This window comes from Pongo abelii, chromosome 9 (genome assembly GCF_028885655.2).
Source record: "Pongo abelii isolate AG06213 chromosome 9, NHGRI_mPonAbe1-v2.0_pri, whole genome shotgun sequence".
Taxonomy (NCBI): Eukaryota; Metazoa; Chordata; class Mammalia; order Primates; family Hominidae; genus Pongo; species Pongo abelii.
The window spans coordinates 72531616-72557907 of NC_071994.2; the positions used below are offsets into that span (position 1 = coordinate 72531616).

The following is a 26292-nucleotide window of genomic DNA, read 5'->3' on the forward strand; positions in this document are numbered from 1 at the left end:
AGGTTTCCACTATAGGTGTTACATATGCCTAGAAGTGAGTTTGCAATGGTAATCCCTTCCCAGAGCTCTTCTGAGCAACTTTTGAAGAGACTAGTCTGACTCCTTCGGAGGAAGGTACATCTATACCTCTGACCTATTCTAGAGCAGTGATTTCACATGAGTAGAAGTCATTCCTACTTTTTGACCTTTATTTACACTTCCTGGATTCTTCAAATATATAATGTAGTAATCTCTTAACCATTTTTCTCACCTCAAAGCCTTCCTGCAGGCACACCTGAGCCCTCAAGTGCAGACAGCCTCACCCTACTGCAGGTTGGCTGGGTTTCCAGTCTGTCAAGCTTAGAGACTGCTTGTAGGTTAAGAAAGACACTGAAGATGGGCATAGAAGAAGAATAAAATACACAGGGTATTCTAAAGCAGACAGTTCTTCAAGGAAGCATAGATGTCCTGAGTAAGGCATCAGTCTCTCCCTCAGTAACTCCAGAGCTGAGATAAAGCTTTTTTGCCTTTGACATTCTTGACTTTATCCAGCTGGGTGCTTTATCAGCACTACTGTGCTTTAACTACTCTGGCCTGTTGCCTATCTTGACTAGTCCGTTCCCCCCGGACCATTTTTTTTTTTTTTTTTTTTTTTTTGTCATTACAACCTCTAGGGGGAATAACTAACATCAGTGCTGAAAGAGCTATTTCTCCTACTCAAGGACAAGCGATGGTCATGCCAGCTTCCCAATCCAGGAGTCCAGATTAGGAAGTAATTGAGAAGTATTCTGAGGATCATATGATAAAGATGAAAAAAATGGGCTTAGTCGATCAGAATTATGTATAAAAAAAGTTTGTGCTCTGAGTAACCAGATACAGCATTTACTAGCTGTTGTATGCTGAGAATATTATTCTGTATTTAGGTCAAATCTTTTGCAACCATGCACTAGGACATACATTGTTGAACTGCTGTAAAAAATATAAAATCATGTGTGTAAAGTAGAAATTCTTCGCTCAAAAGTCATGCTTTTGATAGTACTTGTAAATTATAAAGGGGTATGGGATCCATTCGCAGTTGTTCCATAATACTCAATTCTTTTCCCAGCCACTGGACAGAAGGGTAAACATTCTGCCATCATCATCCTGCAACAACTGCTACTTGCACTGGCCCACAAATCTGCCCCTGAGCATTCAATAAAAGAAAAGATGAAGATGTGATATGATACAAAAAGTTACACTCCCATATTGTCACTATCTAGCAAAGACATAAATCCTTTCAAAGTATAATTTTAAAGGGCATCTTATCTATTCATTCACAAAGTACACAGGTAATAGAGATGATCATGGAGAACAGGTTTGGCAAATCTCCTTCAATTTAGGTTAAAATCCAACCCTTTTCTTGTCCTCTTTCTCAATTGCACTTCACGTTTTGCCACTAAAAAATGTATCTCAGTTATGCCATTGATGTTTCTTGATGCTTTTTTCTAATTTTTTTCAAAACTCATGATGTAATTAATCAATATGTTTCTATCCACAATATAAACTACCTCTAAGAGTCATCATTTTTGTTTCCATTTTCTTTAATGCCAGATCAATTCAAGTCATTTCCAGTGAAATCTTGATTCAGGAGAAAATGACTTTATGGTGGTTTTTAGGGATACCACAGCTGCCTCATACAACACATTTTCTTATCAGCCTATCAAATTTGACTTTTCTAGCATTTTATGTTATGGTATTTTCCTTGTCAAAAGTCTTTAATGTTTTCACACACTTTTATTAGTTTTTTTAATATTTACAATAGACCACTATTATAATAGAATTAATGGCCGAAACACCAAACACACATCAATCAATCAATCAATCCTTAGCAATTATGTTTAGAGGAAACTTCACATAGTCATTCCACTGTGTGTGAATATAAGTAGGCCCCATTAACATCTAACATTTTACAGAAATCAAGCATTATGGTAACTTGTGTAATATAGTTTAACCCAGCCTTTTCAAACGTATTTTATACAGACAGCATTTATTAACATCTGAAATTTGTGTTCTGCAGAGATCAATTTGGAAATGAATGCCTAGAAAATGTTTGGTTTAAGGCAGTGATTTTCAAGAAGAAGGATTTTGCCTCAAAGGGGTGTTTGACAATGTCTGGGGCCATTTTCAGTTGTTGTAATTGGGAAAGTGTTACTGGCATGTCATGTGTAGTTGCCCAGGATACTTCTAAACATTCTACAATGTGCAGGACAGCGACTCACAACAGAGATTCAGCCAGTCCATGGCAATAGTGCCAATGTTGAAAAACCCTGTTTTAAGGAGAGAAAAACAAAACTACACTAAAAATTAAAATTCTGTGTTTAAATCTGTGGGTAGTATGAAGGCCAAGCACATTAACTCTACACCAATTACAGTAAAGAACACTGTAGATCTGGCCGGGCGCGGTTGCTCAAGCCTGTAATCCCAGCACTTTGGGAGGCCGAGGCGGGCGGATCATGAGGTCAGAAGTTCAAGACCAGCCTGGCCAACATAGTGAAACCCCGTCTCTACTAAAAATACAAAAAATTAGCCGAGTGTGGTGGTGTGCGCCTGTAATCCCAGCTACTCGGGAGGCTGAGGCAGGAGAATCGTGTGAACCCGGGAGGTGGAGGTTGCATTGAGCCGAGATTGTGTCATTGCACTCCAGCCTGGGCGACAGTGAGCAGCACCATCTAAAAAAAAAAAAGAACACTGTAGATCGAGAGGTTCCTTACCTTTGAATTCTGATTCTGGCACTTAACTATCTGTGTGACTAAGAAAACTACTTACGTCTTTTCACCTCTTTTTCTTCATTTATGAAGTGAGTTTCATAATAATTTTAAGCAATAGGATTTTTGTAAATATTCCATGTGTTAATAAATGCATAGCATTTAGAATGTATTAAATAATCAATAACAGATAATCAAAAATTGATTCCCTTTTCCTTTAATACAGGGTTGTTTTAAAATTAGTTATTATTAGTATTCCATGGGTGTGCCAATTCTGTGACCCCATATTTTGAATCCTGAACTGAAACTTCTCTCAAAGACATTGACAAGTATTTTAAAGGGTACATCAATTTTTATAGCCATTAAATAATTCAATCATAAGATAACTTTCTCTGGATCCAAACTCATGAGTATCAAAGGGCCTTTAACCATGACTTGGATTTCCATGCATATATCTTTTAAGACAGCAAACATTTTTCCCTTGGGAAATGTGTGTCTAAGTTACATTTCACACATTAATTTAATATGTGGGCATTCTGAAATATGCATTTTATCAAATAAAGTTGGGTTTTGAGATTTAGCTCTCTTGGCTTTGAAAAGGTAAAACAACTACAAGAAAATATGAACAAGAAAAGCCATTGACAATTGGTCTAATAATATTTTGCACCTTATTTTCACCTCTATCGAGTTGAATAAGACTTAGTTTAAATGGTAATTTACTTTTTCTTCTGGAAGATTAATCACTGATTCCATATTCCTAGTGTATCATGATAACACCATTCTCCCAAATCTCATTCAATCCCAATATTTTTTTATCAATTTTTATTATATAATTATATTAATGGATCTCTTAGTAAAACTTTTATAAACCTTGTTGACTAAGCTGATGAGAAAACAATTATATGTAACATTTAAGAGTAAGATTTCTTTATCAATAAAAATGATTGAAGTGTATTAAAATGGATACATTGAGATATTTCTTTTTTAGATTTTAATGTCATCCACATTTTTAAAATATCTTGTTATTCATTCATAGTATAAGAAAGAGTAAGCTAATGTTTGTGTGTGTTTGTGTGTGTGTGTGTGATCTGAGAAGCTCTTGTGTGGTCACAGAAAGACAACACCATCATTAAGCCCAATTCAGAGTTCATGTGGAGAATGCATGCAAGTTGGCATGTTAATGGAGAGTGGCATGGTTTAAGATGTGCAAGTCTAATTACTAGTTGGGAATTGTTTCAATTTTATATCCTAATACTGAACATTTCTTAAGGCATGCTTCTTAGTTATAGAAATGTGCCATCTTTGTGAAACCACCTTTGCAAAAATTATACAGTAGGAACATTATGGCAGTGAAAGAGATCTGATTTAACCAACCCCGATCTTGCCTTTATTCTTCAAACTTCCCTTAATTATTCCTGGGCTTGGGTCAAGCTAACTTTGGAAGACATTTATAGTTAAAATAGTAATAGCCCTTCCCCAAAACTCAACCACCTTTGTAAAGTTAATGAGAGATCACTAGGCTAGGAGGATAGAGGAGCCTGAATTCTGCTAAAGTGTAGACATAAACAATTGCCAGCCATTATTCTGGAGGTTTCAAGACTTACGACTTCCTCAATTACTCTTGCAGATAACATCACTATTATACAACCTAGGGTTGGCCTTTTGAGATATCTTTTCAGGCTTTTTGCATGTGTGATGATAAGTGGCTCCACCTACATGTGCCAACCACTCCTGTGGCCCATCCAGAAACGACTCAGGCTCATTAGGACCATTTCTCATACCCCTGTGATTGTACTCCCAACCAATCAGCAGCAGGCACCCATTGCTTGGCCACCCCTCCTCTTCCGCCAAACTATCTTTGAAAAACCCTAGCCTCCAAATTCTTAGGAAGGCTGATTTGAGTAATAACAAAACTTTGATCTTCTATTTAGCTGGCTCTCTGTATGTAAAACTCTTTCTCCATTGCAATCCCCTGCTTCAATAAATCAGCTGTATCTGGGCAGCAGGCAAGAAGAGCCCATTGGATGCAATGTTACATTCGCTGAATCTGTTTGTTTATTGAGACATAATATAGTCACAGGATTCAGTGCTGTGGGGGATAGAAACAGAAATTCTTTTCTGAAGGAGCTTTAGTCGAGCAAGACCAAATAAATAAACCTCATCATTACTTACAGACAATATTGCTGAACTGTATGCAAAATACTCTCACTACAAGTGATGAGAATCAATAAGTTAATTGATCAGGGTAGGTAGATATCTTTTTTATATCCAAAAAGCATATGCTTATATCCAAAAGCAAATAGAAATTGAAATTTAAAGTATAATATTTATAACGGTGTTGAAATACAGAGACCTAAAAACCTAGTAAAAGAAGTACAAGACTTCTAAACTTAAAATTTCAAATATTATTGAGAGAAATTTAAGACCCTTTTTTTCAATCAAGGGATGTACTCTGTTCACAGATTAGAAGACTTCATATAATAAGAGTGGCTAATCACTTTAAATTAGGTTACAAATTGAGTTTAGAATTTTGTAGAAATTTAATACCTTATATAAAACAATATAGAAACACAAATACAGCATTAGTTCATTTTCTTACTGTTACAAAGAACTAGCCTAGACTGGGTAATTTATAAAGGAAAGAGTTTTAATTGACTCACAGTTTAATCATGGCAGGAGGCTAAGGGGAAGCAAGGCACCTTCTTCACAAGGTGGCAGAAAGAAGAAGTGCTGAGCCAAGGAGAAAGAGCCCCTTATAAAACCATCAGATCTTATGAGAACTCATTCACTATTATGAGAACTGCATGTGGCAAACTGCACTCATGATTCAATTACCTTCACCTGTTCTCTCCCTAGAGATGCGGGGATTATGGGAATTACAATTCAAGATGAGATTTGGGTGGGGACATACAGCCTAACAATATAATTCTGCCCTTGGTCCCTTCAAATCTCATGTCCTATTCACATTTTAAAACCAATCATGCCTTTCTAACAGTCCCAAAAAGTCTTAATTCATTCCAGCATTAACCCAAAAATTCAAGTCCAAAGTCTCATCTGAGGCAAGGCAGGATCCTTCCACCCATGAGCCTGTAAAATCAGAAGCAAGTTAGTTACTTCCTAGATAAAATGGGGGTAGAGGCATTAAGTAAATATACTCATTACAAATGGGATAAATTGGCCAAAATAAAGGGGCTACAGGCCCCATGCAAGTCTCAAATCCAACAGGGAAGTCATTAAACCTTAAAGTTTCAAAATGATCACCTTTGACTCCCACTCCACTCCTGGTACCAATTTACTGTATTAGTTCATTTTCATTCTGCTACAAAGAACTGCCTGAGACTGGTTAAGTTATAAAGGAAAGAGGTTTAATTGGCTCACAATTCGGCATGGCTGGGGAGGCCTCAGCAAACTTACAATCATGTCAGAAGGGGAAGGGGAAGGAAGGCACCTTCTTCACAAGGTAGCAGGAAGGAGAAGTGCCAAGCAAAGGGTAAGGAGCTTCTTATAAAACTATCACATCTTGTGAGAACTCACTCACTATCACAAGAACTGCATGGGGGAAACAGCACCCATGATTCGATTACCTCCACCTGGTCTCTCCCTTGACATGTGATGATTATGAGGATAATGGGAATTACAATTCAAGTTGAGATTTGAGTGGGAACAAAAAACCTAACCATATCAAATACCAACATAGTTAAGGGCATTTGAACAAGTAGCCCTCATACTGTTGGGTTCACACTACCTTATAACAAAACCTAACATAAAATCATAATTAACAACAGTCATGGATTAGTGGAATGACACAAAATTATGTACAATGGAACAGAAGAGAAATATGAGAAATAGACCCAAATATATACATTTCCACCATATGACAATGGAAGCACTGTGGTACAGGGGATGAATAATGCTTTATTCAATGAATGATTGAAAACCAAAATGAGTCACCGAGGCATAATTCTCAATCACTGAGGTTTATTAAGCCAGGTTTAGGGCATTTCTGGGAAAAACAAAAGCCACCGACACATCTGTGCCTATTTCCACAAAAGTTTTCAGGAAGTTGTGTATTTATCCATTTCCTTAAAAGGGGGAAGGGGGAGGCATGTAGGTTGAGCAGTAGGGGAAATATTTACATTCCTGAGACTTCAGTTAGTGTTCAGTAAATCTACATTTTATGTAAGATAAGGTGAATGTCTGAAGCAAGAAAGGGAGTAAAGGAAGACTCAATTATGTAGTCGTCTCTGGGTAGGTGAAGAAAATGAATCTTGACTCTTTTCTGCACCTGGGAAGATAAACTTGTAAGTGACATAATCGGTGTGGAGTTTTAGGAGCTAGACTTGGATTGTGGACCTAAATTTACAACTAGCGTGTCCTTGTTTATGGGAGGCAAGCAAAGAATTTACTTACGAATGATCCGTGGGCAGCCCTTCCCAGATGCCTGAGGCCATTTACCTTTCCAATCTAGCTGATATATAATGTTAGTAACAGTTATTCATGTGGAAGAGAGTGTTGCAATGATTCAGCTTCAGGACTTAGTCTTCACTTCTGCACAAGTTTGGGGGGTCCTTCAATTTTTATTTTCTTTTACACAGTTCTGACTGAACTATGTATTCATATCAAAAAATATGCCTTGACCTTACCTCATCATTCATAAAAATAAATTCTACATGTGTTGTATTTAGAAATCTCAAAAGGAAAGCCTTACAATTTTCAAAAATTACACAGAAGAACATCATTGATAATATCAGTAAATGTGTCAGTTATTTATTTATTGTCCCAGTTTCAAATATAGACTTCATTGCTTACTCTGCATCAATGGAACTGGGCTCAATGGACATTTTTTCCTTCACAGATTCATGATGTTAAACTTGGCCAGCAGAGGGTGCTGCAGGGACACTTGTAGGAGAAGTTCTTGTGTACTTCTCTTTGATTATTCTCACTTCTACAGTGCAAAAATCAGAGGCATGTAATGAGAAATATTTAGTAATACTCATCCTATCAAATTTCAACAATACCCATATGACTAGACTCTTACTGAGTCTTGCAGTTACTCTAGGGACCGGCTTCCCAAATAACCTATTTGGACCCTGGAGGGGTGTTTCCAGCTTGTCAGTCCAAACTGTGATTTGCTGCCCACCTGTACTTCAAAGGGGGTTATCATCTGCTTGCCAATGCCAACTATAGTTCCCTGCCTACAAGCCTCAGCTCACCTGGTGCTTCCTACTACTCAGTCCCAAAAAGGAATCTTAGTCTCTCATCCTTGGTTCACCTATTCCCCACAGAGGTGTCTTTCTTAACACATGCAATGTAATGACCTTTTCTGGCATCCTCCTGGATGCTAAGACTATGCACTCTCAAATGAAGTTTCAACCTTGGGCTTGGGGAGTACCTTCCCCATTTTCCAAGTTTGTTTTCTCTTTCAATAATCTCTCTTAGCTCTAGGATATTACTCATCATTGTCTTTACCTTCTTTAAAGTTGATTTCCTTACAAAATTAATAAGTATTTATATTTATAAACTCTATTCAAATTACTGTGTGATTTTTGTCTTCTGACTGGATCCTGAATGACAGAATAGGCAAATATCTCCTTAAAAATACATAAAAGCACTAAACATAAAAGCAAATTTATAAATTGGACTTAATTAAAATTAAGAACATTTCTAGTCATCAGACATACTATTAAGAAAGTACATAGATTGTAGAAGATGGTTGTATACATACATCTCACAATGTCAACTTGAATTACAGGTTATTTTTAGTTCTCCAGGCTTACACACTGTGTTTGATCTTCTGCTTGAAACTTAAGAGATTTAAAAACCATGGATATTTGCTCTTGAATTCTTATCCTGTTTCATCTGCCTGAAAAAAAGGTATCCTTGAGAATGTTATCTTTCTTATGTTACAGGTAGTTAGGCATGAGTGGGGCAGGAAAGGGCTCTAGCTCACACACTAGGAATGTTAGGCAATGGTTGGGCAATTATCACATTGCCTCTCTAAAAGTGATAAATTGGCAGCCTGTGCCAGGGAGACGCCATTTCCTGATGGTCCACACCTGTTGCACTAAACTGCTAATAGAATGCAGATGCCAAAAGAAAGTAACTTTCTAGACATGTGCATTAAGAGACAAAATGAAGGAGTATGACCTTCTGAGGGCACACCACCGAGAAAGGGAAGAAAGCCTCAGATGGGCACGCATACGACTTCCTAAACACACTGTGCATGCTCACTTCCTAAGGGTAAGGAGGGCACTGTGCATGTGGGTAGCCCACTCTAAGGGAAGGATCACGGGAAAGGGGCCAGACTATAAAGTCCTAGGAATAAGGTTAAACACAGCACTTGTCCTTCAATTTACCCACTTGGGTCTCTTCCAAGCATACTTTCCTTTTTTCCTCTTCTAAAGCATTTTTAAATAAACTTCCACTCCTGCTCGAAACTTGCCTTGATCTCTTTCTCTGCCTTACGCCCCTCAGTCAATTTCTTTCTTCTGAGGAGGCAAAAATTGAGGTTGCTGCAGACCCATATGGATTTGCCACTGGTAACTTGAATACCTTCCACCGGTACTATATTTGATGTCATGAGACTTGGATATTAGCCACCCCTAACACTTTCATGTCACAGGTTTTCTGAGAACTTCTCATTTCAGGGTTCTCTGGGAAGCAGACTTTGAGGTAAAATTTAGTGTGCAGTTTGTTTAATAAGAGAGTCCCTGGGATAATCATCTTAAAAATGAAAAGGAATGAAAGTGGGTAGGATTGGGCAGAAGGAAAAGTTGAGCTGTGAATCAGGCCTGAAGGTAGCCTTGTCCAACATCACAGGGAGTCCTGGATATAAAATTGCCCAGTGAATGTTTTCTTCACTGGGCTGAAGGGGCCAGACCTTTCCAAATTTCTACCTTAGTCATTTAATGGGTCAGTGGATGACCCCAGGCAAGGCTCATTTCTCCAGCCGAGGCAATTCCTGAAAAGGTAAAAAAAAAAAATTGAAGGCTTTCTACTGGACTTACTGCCAGCAGCGGGGACTACAAGTCTTTCATTGAAATGGGGCTGAAACTGCATGTCTTTGTCCATCATAGCCCATGTCAGAGCCCTTTTTTTTGCGGGAGGAAATGCAAAATGCTTTGGGTAAGTTTTAAGTTAGACTGAAGAATGTTACTAACACACACTCTTTCTAAACTCTTTGCTTTCTTCATGTTACCTTCTCTTTCTAGAATACCTTTCCCAGTGATGTGTTGGTAAGTGTTTAACCACCTCCTCTCTAAGAAAAAATTTAAAGCCCTGATATATAATGTTTACCAATTTCTGTAGTTTAAATACTTCCATCATAACCAATTTCAAACCACCTATATGACATTACAGAGCACAAAAGCAGAACAAGATATGCACAATTGTCTCTTATGTGCCAGCTTTGGTACGCCACTTTATTTCCAACTGTGTTCAACTGGTCAAGAATGAATTTGACTCACAATGCACAGTGAAAGTGTCAACTACTCTGATTATTGATTCTTAAGTCCTCAAGTAAAATTGACCACTTATTAATATGTCAATATTATAAAATGTACCTGTTCCAATACCATTGGTTACACTTAATTTTACTAATCTTTTTCTATGTATCTTCACTATTAAACATTCATTATTTAACATTAACATTATGCATTTTGCTATTTATATATCCACAGTACTAACAGCAATAACTATAATAGTTATTTCAATTATTTAATGAGTACTCATGATTGTTGGGGAAGACCAGCTGCATAGTGCTGTGATAAGGTAATACACATGGCCCCATATTCAAAAAGTGTGCAATACAGCTGAAAAGAAAGTGAATTTATATGAAATAATAAAATATCACCCATAAAAACATATCTGTAGTTCACTCTAGTGAAAAAGAAAAAAGTAATGGGTTATCAAAAATAAATTGGTTAAAAACACAATACTACAGATCCACACAGGCATGTAGAACAAGAGGTAAAAGTATTATTAAAAGATGAGGATTGAGATTGTGCACAACTCTTAACCATTCACAAATTAAGACATAAAATCTTGTCCTATAGTATTGAACAGAGTCAACACAATTGCCCAGATGGTTAGACATGTACTGTCAGGCTTTCTTCAGCAATTCCTGTAACTGAGTACCCCATTTTCTTAAAAAAATATATATATTTTACAATTTTTCCCCTTTTCCCTCACCTCTTACTTTGCTCTTTAGTAATGCAATTACAACGTTTACATCCCTTTCTTTCCACTGGCCAAACCACCTGCAAGCATGACTTCGTTATATTACTCTATGTTTTCTTAGACGTTCCATAGGCCAGCTGGTCTGGGGGGGTCACGCCTGTAATCCCAACACTTTGGGAGGCCAAGGTGGGCAAATCACCTGAGGTCAGGAGTTCGAGTCCAGCCTGGCCAACATGGGGAAACCCCGCCTCTACTAAAAATACAAAAATTAGCTGGGGATGGTGGCGCACGCCTGTAATCCCAGCTATTCGGGAGGCTGGGGCAGGAGAATTGCTTGAACCTAGGAGGCAAAGGTTGCAGTGAGCAGAGATCACGCCATTGCACTTCCACCTGGGTGACAGGGCAAGACTCAGTCTCAAAAGAAAAAAAAGAAAAAGAAAGAAAAAGAAGTTCCATAGACCAAGACTTAAAACAAACCAAGCATCCTACCAAATTCTCCCCCACTGGCCAGACCACTGGATGACCCACCAGATGACCCAAGATAAACATCCGTGAGCAAGCCATATAGACCCCACAAGTCTATGTGCCTTCTGCATGGCCTGCATACCAAAATTTCTCTTATTAAAACCCTGCTTTCTGCCCAGAATGCTGAAGTGTCTCCTCTCAGTACAAATCTGGCCCTTCCTCATCACTAAGCTCTGGAATAGTAACTTTCTTCTTACCACCTTCATTCTTGTTATTTGATTTTGCAAGTGGCAAGCAACTGAAACTATATTTGGTAACACTCCCATGTATCTAACTCAGTATTTGCTGGCAAATTGAGGAAGCTGATAGATCTAGAATAGCAATGAGAGAAAGGACACATCACTAAGTGATGAGATTAGAACTTGTACATAGCAAATGGCCACAGCAGCAGGTCAAAATCCTGTCAGGAACTCAAGTTCCAAAATTGCCCTAAGGACTCAAATTTTTCATAAACAGTTATGACATTGTAGCATGAAAAACAAAATACGTGCAGCAGTATTAGTAAAAGAGATAGAGATTAATTTCTGAGTTTTAGATAATTAGCATGAGAAACAATATAAACATAGTTACATTTAAGAAGGAAAATACTGCTATTATTATCATTGACAACAATGACAACTTAATAACATTAATAATTTTGTATAGTTTTCAAAAAACTTGATTTAGCACATACATTTTCTATTATAAGTCTTGTAGTGACCTGGGGACAACATAAGGCCATAGTTGTCACAATTTGTCCAAAAAAATCCTGAGTTTCATATTGGTTAAAGATTAACTGAAATTACATGTATAAGAAGTGAAAGAATTAGGATTTTAACCAGATGAGCAACACCAAGATATTTTACTTTTCATATACTGAAATAGCTTCCATGAGATTTTCAGTGGAAAGTTGGAGGATAGAGGTTACTTAAAACCTCCTCCTTAGGACAAACTTGCGGAGAATTCCTAGACGAATCTGCTTTGTTCTGACACTATAAACAATAGGGTTAAGGACTGGGGGAAGAAGAAGGTAGATGTCTGCCATGAGGATGTGGACTATGGGAGACAGATGCTTCCCAAAGCGATGGACCATTGACACCCCAATAACTGGCACAAAGAAGATGAGCACCACACAGATATGGGATACACATGTGTTGAGTGCCTTTAGCTGCTCTTCACGAGATGCAATACCCAGCACAGTATTAAGAATCAGAACATAAGAAAGAAGTATGAAGATTGAATCCACACCTAGTGTGGCAATGACTACACAAAGCCCATAAATACTGTTGATCCTGGCATCTGTACAGGATAATCGTAGAACATCCTGGTGCAAACAGAAGGCATGAGAGAGTGCATTGCCATGGCAGTAGTGATAGTGTCTCAGTAGCAAAGGTGTGGGAAGTACAACTCCCAAGCTTCGTAGCAAACAGGCCGAACCAATTTTGCCAATTACACTGTTGGTGAGGATGGTGGGGTAGTGCAGTGGAAGACAGATAGCAACAAAACGGTCAAAGGCCATGGCCAGCAACACTGAGGACTCCAGGAATGTGAATGTGTGGATGAAGAACAGCTGAGCATAGCAAGCATTTGCCTGGATCTCTGGAGCATCCAAACATAACACAGCAAGCATGGTGAGAAGTGTAGACAGGGACATCCCCAGGTCATTCACTGCCAAGATGGAAATAAAGTAATACACGGGCTGATGGAGAGAGGATTCTATCCAAATGACAGACAGGATGGTAACGTTACCCGTAAATGCTACCAAATATGCAAGACAGAAGAGGATGGAGAGCCAAGAATGAACATACTCCAGTCCAGGAAAACCCTTCAGGATAAATATGGGCTCCATAGCATCACTGTTATTCCAGTCTACCATAGTGACTTTGGGTAATTCAGCAAATAGTGAGGAATGGTTCGTGTTTTCCTTCCTGATCCCTCGAAGTTATTTCTTTTGAGTACAAATAATGGAATCAGGACAAAAATACGTCTTTCCTCTAACCTCACAGAGGAAGGAAGGTGGTATCTCTTGTCGGCCCTATGTAAAAAACATTTCCCAATATTAAGCAGCACAAATTCTGGAACAAAAATGTGTACACACAAATATGGTCATCTCTGGCAAGAAATACGCTGGATTTGCATCAAAGACACTAAAGAATTTAAGCAACATGAGAATAGAGAAAAAAAACTTTTACTAATTATTATAAAGATGAAAATAGAGAAAAGTCAGATTGAATGTCAATGGATTTGTATGAGCTTCTGGCCAATGTTCTTGAGTTAATCAGTTATTGCTTCTAGACTATCTTTTCATTCATGACAATCAAATTGATCCCATGGACTCAACATAATTTCTATTCAGATGTATTTTTATTTAAAGATTTATAATATTTAAACATTTCAAATATTTAATATTTTAATAATACAAGATAAATACCCATATATGAAAAGAGAGCATGAACATAAGAAACAGAATCCATAATACTAGAATCCATAATCCCAGCGTGCTTTATCGAGCTGCTATTTAACCAACATAGTTTTGAGCTGTTTAGTATAGCAACTATTCCTGACCTTAAAAAAAATTCACGGTAAAAAAAACTATATATATGGTGGGTGAGTGTATACGCATGTGTGTGTGTGTGCCTGTGTGTGTGTGTGTTTGTGAGATAAGAGCTTAAATAGTTTGAAAATAAATCTTTAGGCCATAACATCACAATGTAACTGTGAAAGTCCATTAAAGACATTTTCCTTTCTGCTCTTCCACAAAATGAGAACAATGCACTTAACAGTTATCTATTACACGTTTTAAGTAAAAGAGGTACTTTTCCACTTTATTTCTATTCATTGTTTTTTTTCATTGATTGATTTCTCTTTCCAAATGATGCTTTTAATATCATTTTTAAAAGATTGTCAATCAAAATATTAAGTGGTTCTTAATTTTCTGACCCACTTGCACCTACTTCTGTGAATTCATGGCAATCCAGAATTTAGGCCTTAAATATTCACTATCAGTGCCTCTTAGAAACAACCAAGCTCTTCTGAGTATTTCCAAATATGATGCTAACATCTGGCTTTACTTTCCCTCAGCGATTTTTATTGTAATAGCCTCCCTGCCTGTGCTGAACCAATGTTGCCCTTGCTATACCATACTGTGTTGATGGCATGGGGTACAGCAGCTGAGCATTATGAGATTATCTACCCCTTCTGTTACCTAGTTTTTTATTTTAACCCTATCTAGTTCCATTAACTGTCCCTGACAAAATTATTTACTTACCTTGCCCTTAGAGTCTGGGCCTCATAGATTTCAGCAACATCTCTCTGTAGCAACATCTCAGCAATTCCCTCAACCCTCCTTCTGGACCCTTAGTCTCTGATCTTTGGAAAGATTAAGATAAGACTTAGCCTCATCCTAAAGTAAAAATATTTCCAAATGTGGTCTCAAACTCATATCACAAGGCTCCAGCTAGCTAGCTGTTTCTTTTTATTATCTCCATTATATTTAATAAAAAGCTTTATTTTAAAAATCCCTTGACTGATTCTTATCTCAGTTTCATACCGTGAAGACTGAAAGTTCTTAGATGGCACAACTTAGAATTCCAAAGAGGACTTGATTTAGAATCTGTATCTGAGGAACAAAAGAAAGCACAAAACCATCTTCTCCATGTAATGAGAAGGATTTGTCTCTTTTTCTACTTTTACCCAAGTCCAGGAATCCTCCGTCTTCTATGAGTCAGAACTGAACCTGGTACTCTTCTCTAGCCTAGGCAATCTGAATGAAGCTTTCATTTGAGACCCTTGTCTTAAATAAAGCAGTCATCTACCCATCAAATTCTTCACACTCAGCAGAGTATGTGTTTAGAGCATTTATTTTTCTTTACTCCTAAGCAACATTTTTCTCTCCAGTCTTCCATATCACTAGCTGACTTTACTTTTTCTTCCTCCTCACTCAGAAAAATTTTTTGACCTCCTGTTGTACAGTTGAGTTCATAAAAATGATATAGGTATTAACATCGAAATATATAGAACACACACACACATAGAGTGAGAGAGAGGAGAGAAAGAAAGAAAGAAAAGGAGAAAGAGAGAAAGAAAGAAAGAAAGAGAAGGAAGGAAGGAAAAGAAAGAAAGAAAGAAAGAAAGAGAAAAAAAGAAAAAGAAAAGAAAACTGTGGCCACAGTGAAGAAGTAGTTTATTTTACCCCATGCCAGGAAAATATTCCATGTTTTCTCCTTTGATTATTTCAATCCTGAAATAAATCACATTTTCTTAAATTCTCACATAGAATGCAAAGAACAAAGTGGATCACTACTCTTTAGAATTGTCTTTCTCTCTGCTTTATGTGCAAGTACCCTATGTGCAGATTTCGATGTTTAGAAAACTTCAGTTGTAGACTGGCCAATAGATTTGAAGTTAGGACAGGCAGGAATATTTCTGTTTGTACTCCCTATTAATTTTTAACTGTGTATATTTAAGGTATACAGAATGATGTTTATATATATATATATGCATATACATAGACATATACATAGTGAAATGGTCATTACTATGTGCCTGTGTGTGTATGTGCGTGCACACACGTGCATGTGTATGCTAAGAACACCTAAGCTTTACTCTCTTGGCAAATTTTCAGTATACAATTTCTGTGGTTTTAATTCTTGCTCATATTGGATTATCCCTCACTTAAAAAGAGTCCCCATTTCTATGATATTATTAACTCACTGCTTTACCTCATTGATTTATCCCTCACCTGAAAAGAGTTCCCATTCTACAATATTATGAACTGTGGTCATGCTGTATATTAGATCTCTAGACTTATTCTTCCTACATAACTGCAAGTTTGTACGCTTTGAGCTACTTTTCCGCTTTTCCTCCCCTACCCAGGCCCCCCAAGCCCCTTTCCAGTTTCTACTTCTGTGTGTACTTTCCCTTTCTTATCCTCTCACTGCCACATCTGTCATGTCTTTCACTTTTTGAAATCCCTTTATTGTCTTTTCTCTATTCATTTTCTTTTGACTCTATTTCTAGGTCATTGACAATGATTCTTTGTGGTTCTTTGTTGATTTTAGTACAATTTAATCACACTGAGGTTGAAAGAGAAATAATAGAAAAGAACTGGGAGTAATGACAAGACTGTTTCAAAGGGCAGAGGCATGAATAGGCTTACGTCACACATTCACCTATTCCAGGTAATTAAGGGAGAACTACTGAAGATAAGACCATTTTTTTACAGCCTCTCTAGTATCAAAACCTATTCTCTGCTAATCAGCTTATTGCTTATCTTAAAATCGCTGAAAATAATTGGAACAAGACATTATAATACTGTAATAAATTTATTTTTTTCACAGATGACAATAATTCTTTTTCCTTTTGCATAAATGGTACATCATCTTTCTCATAATTTTACTCTCTTTAGCAAACTATGTCCACATACAAAATGTGCTAAAATCTACCAACTAATTATTTATAATTTGAAAATCAAACTTACCTGAAATTTAAACATAAGGCAATTGAATCAATATGCCTAGTTAATTTGCAATCAGTAGCCCATTTCTCAAATGATCCACAGTTCCATTTTGTCTTTCTCTGACTAAACTTTTCTTCACTATAGGTAAAGTCATATTTTCTTTCTGTTCCTATGTCTGTGGCTTTTTCTCTCTTTGTCTCATTGTATGTGTCAAATTATCTTTACTATCTTTTCTAGTCTCCTTCCTGCTGCCATTTTTTTATATTTTGTTTTTATCTAAATTTGTGTCTTTTCAGCATGTAATCCTCTATTTTTTCCAGTCCCTTTGATTGGCTGTTTCTTTCTTCTAATTTCTCTTTGCGTATCTGTGGTTTAAGTTGCTGCTCTTATTGTCTTATCTCTCACCTGAGAAAACTTCCCATCTCTACCTGAAAGTCAAACCTGTACTGATTAAAGGTGCTACAATTTTGAGTCTCTATGAACCTCAGGTTTTGAAAACCTTTGACTCTGTGAGTAGTGAGGCTTGAATGCTTCCACCATCTCTATAAATACTCCTGGTTTCTCCTGGCAAAGAAAATTTGGGATTGATGTCAGAGTCTGTTGGATCCCCAGAGATGAAATGGCCATAAAAAGCCCTTAACCACAGGTATGGCAAGAGTACATGATCATAATACTGAAAATAGTAGAAATGCATCCCATTTTCATCCACCATTCTTAGATCTTTCTTTCAAATTTAATAGTTTTCTCTTCTCAAATGAGTGGAAGAAAGTAAATTTATGATAATTACTGTGATCCAGAAGAATACTGAAATTTCAGATTTAATTAGGGGCATTGTACAGAACAATGATGATGAAGTGCAATGATAAGTCTTTCCATTATAAGAAGTTTACCATATTTCACTGAACAGAGTTGTTTTAGTCATGTGCTTAGTAAGCATTTATTAAGCAGCAGGGTTCAAGGAGGCATACTAAGCACTTTAAAGGCAAAAGCTACTATCTAGTTCATTGCTACTTCCTCAGTGTGCTTGGTATGAAGCATGATCTCCCAACACATTTTTTTTCTTTGCATATTGGCTATCCTACTTCTTTGCATTTATTTGCAAATTTTAGAAACAGATTATCCATTTCTACCAAGATATATATTGAGACTATTATTGAGAATGTATTGAATCTATAGATCAATTTGGGGAGAATTTACATGTTTAGAATATAAGATAACTAATCCAAGAACAGGAACTTCAATTAATTAAGGTCTTCATTTTTTCTCAATATTATTTTATACTTGTCTGTTTGGAGATTACATATTTTACACTAGGTTTATTCTCGCATATTTGGCATTCAATTGTGCTAATGTAAATAGCATGATTAATTTTTTTCTAAATCTTTGGAACTGTTACATAAAAATAAAGTTAATTTTTCTTCTTTCAGAAAAGCTGCTGAACTTATTTTTTATTTTTAATAAGTGATCTGTATTCTCTAAGGCCTTATTTTGCATCAAATCACACCTCCACAAATAATGTCAGCTTCTTTTTCTCTTATTTAAAATCTTCATTATCTTTTTCTATATTTATTGCTTTGTTGCATTGGATAAGATCTCCAGTACGTTTTGGGGAGAAGGGATAAAAATTGTTTTCTTTTCTTTTTGTAGATATCACAGGTGTGGTTATCAACATTCTACCATTAAGTATGTTTGCTAAGATTTTTTGTACATGCTTTTATCACAGAATGTGGTCATCTTCTATTGTTCATGCGACAAAGGATTTTGTCAAAAATAGATGCTGAATTTTATAAATTTATTTTGGGTTTATTGAAATTCATGCTTTTATGATACATATTATTTTTCTTTAATATCATGTTAATGTGATTAATTATATTGATTGATTTTCTAATATCAACTTGTCTTTCTGGAATAAACTCAAGTTTGGAATGCCATTTTCTTTATTTATTGCCAGATTTGGTTTGCAAATATTTCGTTTAGGATTTTGATATCAATGTTCATCAGTAAGCGCGGCCTGAAATTTTCCTTACTGTAATGTCTTTGTCATGTTTTGCTATGAGATTATACAAAGCTCTAAAATACCTAAAGAAATATTCTTTCTCTTCTCCCCAGGAAGATTTTGCATATGCTAGTATGTTTTTTTTTAATTAAATGGCCATCCCAGGGTAGTTTTAATTATAGGTTTTCTAGTTAATCCTTATAGACAATTCAGTTTTTCTCCTTGTCAGTTTTAAAACTAATTGTGGAGAGATGTAATTAAGGATTACATTATCCAACATTTATAGGACCATTTAGATCTTCTATTTATTCTTTTACCAATTTTTGTAAATTTTATTTATCTAGGAATATTTAGTTTGGATATACATTTTTATATTTATTGGTTAAAAGTTATTCACTAAGTACCTTCATAATTTTTCAATGTCTGCAGTAGTCGCACGGTATCTGCTTTTCTCATTACTCATGTTGTTTTGATATGCATTTTCTCTTTTATACTGCTAGTGTCACAGTAGATTGACAGTTTCTTTGGCCTTTCAAATAGTCAACTTTGGAGGTTAGGTTCTCCGGAAGCAAATACAAAGGGAAAGTTTGAGATGCAAAGGACTTGTTGGGAAGTGAGTGTTGGTTCAGCTGCCCTGAACTTAACTTTGTTTAAGTTAAGTGACTTAACCAAAGTTTCATAGCTAATAACTAGATAAGCCACTAAACCAATTGGTCTCCATAACTGGCATGTTAAATACAACATAGAAAATAACATTCTTTAAACTCCACCTGTGTAGTAAAATGCAAAGGTCTATTCCTAACCTTATGCTTTCTTTTCTTGCAGTCCCATGGCCATCTCTGCCAGAGTTCTCCACTGTTGTATACACTTCTTTCTCGTTCTGATCACAGTGGTTGAACATAGCAAATGCTGAGACATATCAAATTGTGATGACAAAATGTTACTCTTTAAAACAATCTTTATTGTGACTCAGTAGTGTTTTGAGTGTCGGTTCAGCTAACCTGACTAGGTTGCATTCTTTAGGGCTTCATCCTAGCAGTCCCCAAGGCTGCTTTAGTGCTTTCAGTTCTTTGATCCTCCAATAAATTCCCTGAAAGGACAGGTTGAATAAGTCCTCTGTGCCAACATTAAGGCGTGTCAGATGAACATTTTTCTCCTATGGAAACAGAAAAAAAACAACAGTAAATTTCAGGTGGAATTTTCCTGCCCAGATCTCCCTTCTCTTCCTTAAGCAGCACAGACCATACAAGTGCTGGATCCTTTGGATATCATCGGCACTGAGCTGGAAGGTTCTAGGGTCGTGATACCAGTAAGTGGGGTACATTATGGAGCTCCGATTCCCAGAGTGCTGCAGGCCCAAAGAATGCCCAATCTCATGAGTTGCAACCAGGAACAGATTGTATCCTGAAAAATTGTAGGAAAAAAAAGATAAAATTAACTTTGCGTAGGGAATGCAGAAAGTGTGTGAAAAAGAACAAAAAAAAAAAGGAGAGAACAGAAAAGGAGGAAAGGGCAAATGTTAGAGGGTAAAGAAAAAGGTAGGCAAGGAGGGAAAGAAGGTAAGTAGAAAACAGAATGGCAAGATATTTGGACAGATGAACTTGAAGTGAAAAAGACACATGGAAAGAAAGAGGGACTGACAAATAGAAGCAAAGAGATAAAGAGAAAAAAAACCCACAATCTGACAATGTATTTATTATGGGATCATCTGTGTTCAGAAATGATCCCAGATCTCCTCACTTATAAAGAAGACCTGATTCCTCAGCCAAATCTTCCACCTCACCCTGACCACTCTGGATCCCTAAATGGAGACCATCAACACTGAACCCCAGGTTCCCAGAGAGTTCTAGCACTCCCACCAAACAAGGCATTTACCAGTGTCTGAAGCTGACCAGTGTTCATTCTTGTCAAAATGGACAACTCCAGGATTTCCAGAATTTGGTAAAAAGGCATGGCCTAAGATACCACCTGGCCCATCAAAGGGCCAACCATCTTCATGGGCTGTGGACGACAGAAGCTATGATCACAATGAGGGTGGAGGTAGAAACAAGGGCCAGAATAGTCTTAAGTAAGCCTCAGAGACTTAGGATACTGTGCAACAGTCTACCACTGGGGGTGTGAGAGGGCTAAGGCATTATCCATGCAGAGAAAAAAGGTGGGGCCCAAAATCTTCCTACTCTCTTATCTAAGGTAAAAAGAAAGACAGACAGATGGCAGACACTGAGTAAAGCTTACAAGTTAGACAACAATAATAATGATAACCTCTTTTCAAAATGGTAGGGGAAAAGGGAAAGAGAATTTAAACTCTGAAAGTTTTTATAAGTAGGTTGGTTCAACTTTGAATAGCATTTCAATAGATTTGGGAGCTATGCATCATCTTTTTGGAAGGACAATGTGCAGTACCCCCACCATATTCACACACGAACAAGAAGAGCAGCCAACAGCTCTTCTTTATTTATTGCTTCATTTAACTAAAAGTGTCTTCCCTGTTACAGGATTTGCTTTGCAGTAGGGTTTTGTCAGACTTTTTTTCTCAGAAACTTTAATAGGGGGGCTGGGTTTTTGTTTAAGGATGGAAACCCTTTGTCCTTTACACAGGGCATATACATATCCTTCTTCCCATGTCAATTTCTTACCCCACTGCCAGAAAGAAATCTTGATGTCTGCATCTTCATTCTGCACTTGCTGGAATATCAAAGGGGTCACATTGCTCCAGATGGAAACTGCATTATATATACTGTCTTTCACTGTGTATGGCTTCATATCATGTGGGTAATTGATAATCCTAAGGAAAGCAATCTCTAAATGAAATAGTTCAGAGGTATGGGAATTATTCTAGCTCTAAACATGAATAATTCTACTTTGGGGAGATCATTTAATAGTTTTAGGACTCATTTTGGTTATTTATAAAGTTGAGCTAATTTCAGACTAATTAAATCAGAAACTTAAGGAATTAAACATGCAAATATAGATTTCTAAGAATTTTAACAATATCCCAAATTATTCTTAGGTCAGCTAAAGCCTAAGAATGACAGTCCTATCTGGTGGTTGGGGAAAAATAAGTAAATAAAACAATGTGAACAAAATTAAATTAAATTAAATGTACAGCATTCTACATAAATTAAAATGTATAGCATTCTACATAATTTAGTACTGTTTGCTTTAGATATCTCAAGTATATTTAGAATCCCCAACAGAAAGAGTAACCTAGGCAGAAATTAAGTTTTCAAAATTGTACCTTAAAACCACGCACACACTCACGCTTTAAAATTAAAAAGAAAAGATTTAACAAAGGGAAAGGATAGTGGTTATGCTCTCTACTTTCTAAAGAGATGGTTAGAGGAAGCTAGAAAAGGATCTGGTAGTATTACCTTCTCTGAGGGAGATTTTGGGCTTTGAGCAGGCTGCCAATGAAAGCAGAAGAGAGTAGAGGTGCCTCCAGGAGAGACCTAGTAGAAAGCCCTTTGAGGTCATCACCCCACACATTATCCTCTAGGCCTTAATAACAAGCACCTGTAAGTCAGAGTGTGCTTATTCCACTTGCATCTTCCTGGCGAGATGGAGGTGTCGGACCCATCAGGCACCCCACAGCAGGGCTGGTGTAGCAGAGCATGCATCTGCATATCAAGTAGGCCTGTCCCATTCCAATGGAATTGTTGCAGGAGCTGTGTTTGTGTCTCCTGGGTAAGGAATGGTGACTCCTTCTTGGTCAGGAAAAATTGATGGAAATAGTCCTGAATCAGATCAAGAAGGATGAGTACTGAGTCAATAGGGAAGACCCATATATCAGTTACCCTGGGCATAGCCTTCTTTGAGGGTCTCAGAAAGATGGTCCTTAGTCTGGCCTTCCTAAGTCTCCTGTTCTCAGTCAGATGATGGCAGCCATCCCTGATTCTTTATGCCACAGTGAAATGATGTTAAGGAGAGGTGACAGAATAAAAATAACCTGGATAAGCTGTAACATTTTTTTTAAAAGAAAAAGCTTCCAAGTTTTAGGATGGAGAAACCCAAGTATAAACGACATGAAGATATTACCTAGGAACTGCATGGGGAAGATGGCCTCTGGTCTTTCTGACTGATGGAGGTTTTCTTAATCAGGACAGAATCAATCACTCCAGGACATAAAATTTGGCTGGTTCTACATTCCCCATTTCATTTGCATTTACTTCCATTTCATTAAGCTACTTTTAAAGAGCCTATTGTTTACCTATTCCTTGTCTCCACCGATTTTTCTGCCAGTCTAGTGTATTAAATGTAAACTTCTAAATACAAAAAAAGGACATTGTACTGTAATTAGGCTTTCTCTGCCTATATTTGAATGCTAGCTGGACTCAAAATACTTTAAGGGCAATGCTCATGTCTGATACAGCTTGATCTATTCCACAGTTCTTATGAGTACTTGATGTAAACCTATTGACTGTTTTTTTTAAATTATATGACTGCATTTTTATGCCTTTGTTTTATTATCAGCTGAGCTGGGCACTAAGAGGCAAATGACTTATTGTATTGTTCTGGGCTAAACATTAGCAGGAAATTTGACTAGGTTCCTATACAATTACAAAATACATGACTGCAACCAGTTATAACATTTTTTAGGTATTTTGGATGCTTAAAAGTTCGGAACAAATTCATAATTATTTTAGAAATTGAAAGTGTGTGGTAGACCGACTGGGAGATTACTCAGTCAATGTGAAGGTCCCATTAATTCATTTGAATGATTTCCCCTGATATCTCACTACCTAGCAGGCTCAGAGACCTATATACTGGAGTGTTCACTCTATGCCATATAGAAGACTAAGAGAGAGAGATGAGCAATCGGGCTGAATTAGGCACAGAAGGCACAGTGCCTAGGGCCCAAAAACACTTTTAGGGGCTACAAAAAAAATTTTTTTCTTAAAATTAGAAGAGAAAAATGAACACACAGATTGAATAAAATGTTTTCATATATAATATTAATGTATGTATTTATCATTATACCATGCAGTCACACATACACACACACATGAAATAAGAGCCCACAGTGGTCACCACATAATAATGTGGTCCTGAGTCATTCACCTACCTTAACAAAGTCCCATCCTTTATGGTCTGTAGCAGGGGGCACTGGAAGGGCGAAACACCAGGGCAAGAAGATAGTAACTCTTAAGATAACGAGCTGCATGCCAAACACTCATTTGTCCCACTGCTTGAATTCAGGTACCCAACTTGGGCCACCGGACCTTTATAGCTGTGCCAGCAACATCCAATGACTCACTCTGCCAGTTTGCCCTTTCTTTGAATCTGTGAGTGGCGTCATCATCCATACCTGCTGAGGGCAGAGTGACCAGCATGCAAGGGTGAGAAAAGCAGCCATGGGATTTATTTTTAAGCTCAATTCACACCTGATGGTCCTCAGCATCCTGGGTCACAGGCCTGGTTAAGGAAATACAGGTCAGTCTCAGAATATAGGGGGCATCATTTTTTAAAACAGGGAAAAAAACAAGAAACAGGAGGTGTGTCAAAACTCATTACAGCTTTATCTATAGAATAATTACTTTACCAGTCAGAGACATTCAATCTTGCTCCAGAAGCTAAAAAGAGAAAAAAGAATAAAATCAAGGGAAATAAATAATATCCACTGTAATAAAGATCCAGATCAGAGTATGAAAATCTCCAAGACCTATGTAAAAGAGATCTAGAAAAACACAGAAAGATGTAGTTAATAGCTATATGTTGAAGAAAACAAAGCAGTGATAATAAACTGACACACACACATGTCTATAGATGTACATGTATATGTATATGTATAGATACATATACATATATATCTCATAGCAAAATATTTCAGCTCATTACCTTAGAAATCACACAACTTGGCTGGGTGCAGTGGCTCACACCTGTAATCCCAGCACTTTGGGAGGCTGAGGCGGGTGGATCACCTGAGGTCAGGAGTTTGAGACCAGCCTGACCAACGTGGTGAAACTCCGTCTCTACTAAAAATACAAAAAATTAGCCAGGCATGGTGGCACGTGCACTCCAGCCTGGGCAACAAGAGCGAAACTCCATCTCAAAAAGAAAGAAAGAAAGAGAGAAAGAAAGAAATAAAAAGAAAGAAAGAAAGAGGAAAGAAAGAAAGAAAGAAAGAGAAAGAAAGAAAGAAAGAGAAAGAAAGAAGGACAGAAAGAAAGAAAGAGAAAGAAAGAAAGAAAGAAAGAAAGAAGGAAAGAAAAAAAGAAATCACACAAGTCTGGAAATGGGTCTTAACTCTGCTACTTAAAAGCTGTTCAACTAGGCCGGGGGCAGTGGCTCAATCCTGTAATCCCGGCACTTTGGGAGGCTGAGGCCGGCGGATCACCTGAGGTCAGGAGTTCAAGACCAGCCCGGCCAACATGGTGAAACCCCGTCTCTATTAAAAATACAAAAAAATTAGCCCAGCATGGTGACAGGCGCCTGTAATCCCAGCTACTTGGGAGGCTGAGGCAGGAGAATCACTTGAACCCAGAAGGTGGAGGTTGCAGTGAGCCGAGATCATGCCAATGCACTCCAGCCTGGGAAACAGAGTGAGACTCTGTCTCAAAAAAAACAACAACAAAAAAATCAACTGGGCATGGTGGTGCTCAATTGTTGTCCCAGCTACTCAGGAGACTGAGGTGGGAAGATCATTTGAGCCTGGGAGGTCGAGGCTGTAGTGATCCTTGATCATGCCACTGCATTCTAGCCTTGACAACAGAGTGAGATCCTATCTCCAAGAAAAAATAAAAAAATAAAAATAAAAGAATTAAAATGGAAGATAATGAAAGAATTTGTTAAAAATATACAATTATCGAGGGCTTATTATAAGGTAATTCTGTGTTTTAAACCTTTGGTATAGATTAAAATATAGTATAAAAATTTTATAGGTTAGAAAAAATGAGACTCAAAGCGGTGAAAGAACATGCCAAAGTCACACTATTAATGAATAGAGATAATTCGCTTCAAATCTATTAACGAAATATTTCATCAACAGGAGTAAACAACATGATATATATATGGAGGGAGGTCAACAGATAGATGAGAGATAGATAGATGGCTACTACTCAACGGCAGCAGGCAACAAACTACTGACACATGCAACAAAATAGACAACATTAAAAACATGTTGAATTAAAGGCGTGGGAAACCAAATGGTAATCCTATTTGAGGCTCAAGAACAAGAAAAGCTAATTTGTAGAAAGCAATGAGTATAGTGGTTGCCTCTGTCGTGGAGGGGATTGTTGGTAAAAGAGCACAGTAGAAATTTATCCAGGAATGAAATGTCTATTTCTTGACTGATATCTGGGTAATACAAATATATTCACTTTTTGAAACTCACTAAGCTGTACACTTAAGATTCATACATCATACCATTAAACCTCTACAAAAATAAATACAATTTCAATGAATAAAGAAAATAAAAATATAGATTAATAAGGTAC

The 26292-nt window shown here is 37.1% G+C and overlaps 2 protein-coding genes across 2 annotated transcripts; both read right to left on the bottom strand.

Moving 5' to 3' along the window:
* Positions 1-6699: 6699 nt before the first annotated feature.
* Positions 6700-17384, bottom strand: LOC100939208 (olfactory receptor 51L1). Its single transcript, XM_054526191.1, has 3 exons — positions 16885-17384; positions 14674-14774; positions 6700-13440 (listed from the first exon to the last, which is right to left on the bottom strand). The coding sequence occupies exon 3, from the start codon at positions 13279-13281 to the stop codon at positions 12334-12336; it is 948 nt and encodes a 315-aa protein (XP_054382166.1). The 5' UTR covers positions 13282-13440; positions 14674-14774; positions 16885-17384; the 3' UTR covers positions 6700-12333.
* A 2513-nt stretch (positions 17385-19897) lies between these two features.
* Positions 19898-24020, bottom strand: MMP26 (matrix metallopeptidase 26). The gene is made up of 6 exons (XM_002822138.5): positions 23922-24020; positions 22373-22593; positions 21496-21644; positions 20735-20860; positions 20102-20263; positions 19898-20015 (listed from the first exon to the last, which is right to left on the bottom strand). Exons 1-6 carry the CDS (start codon positions 24018-24020, stop codon positions 19987-19989), a joined length of 786 nt encoding a protein of 261 aa, XP_002822184.3. The 3' UTR covers positions 19898-19986.
* Between the last annotated feature and the right edge of the window lie 2272 nt (positions 24021-26292).

What these genes read in the sequence shown, in the direction of transcription:
- MMP26 (XM_002822138.5), bottom strand. Translation starts at nt 24,020, where the DNA reads ATGCAGCTCGTTATCTTAAGAGTTACTATCTTCTTGCCCTGGTGTTTC. An exon ending in AAGGATGGGACTTTGTTAAG is followed by an intron (nt 22,594 to 23,921) that starts GTAGGTGAATGA and finishes GATCTGATTCAG; the next exon opens with GACTATTTCCATCAATTTTT. An exon ending in AAGGATCCAGCACTTGTATG is followed by an intron (nt 20,016 to 20,101) that starts GTCTGTGCTGCT and finishes CTGTTTCCATAG; the next exon opens with GAGAAAAATGTTCATCTGAC.
- LOC100939208 (XM_054526191.1), bottom strand. Translation starts at nt 13,281, where the DNA reads ATGGTAGACTGGAATAACAGTGATGCTATGGAGCCCATATTTATCCTG.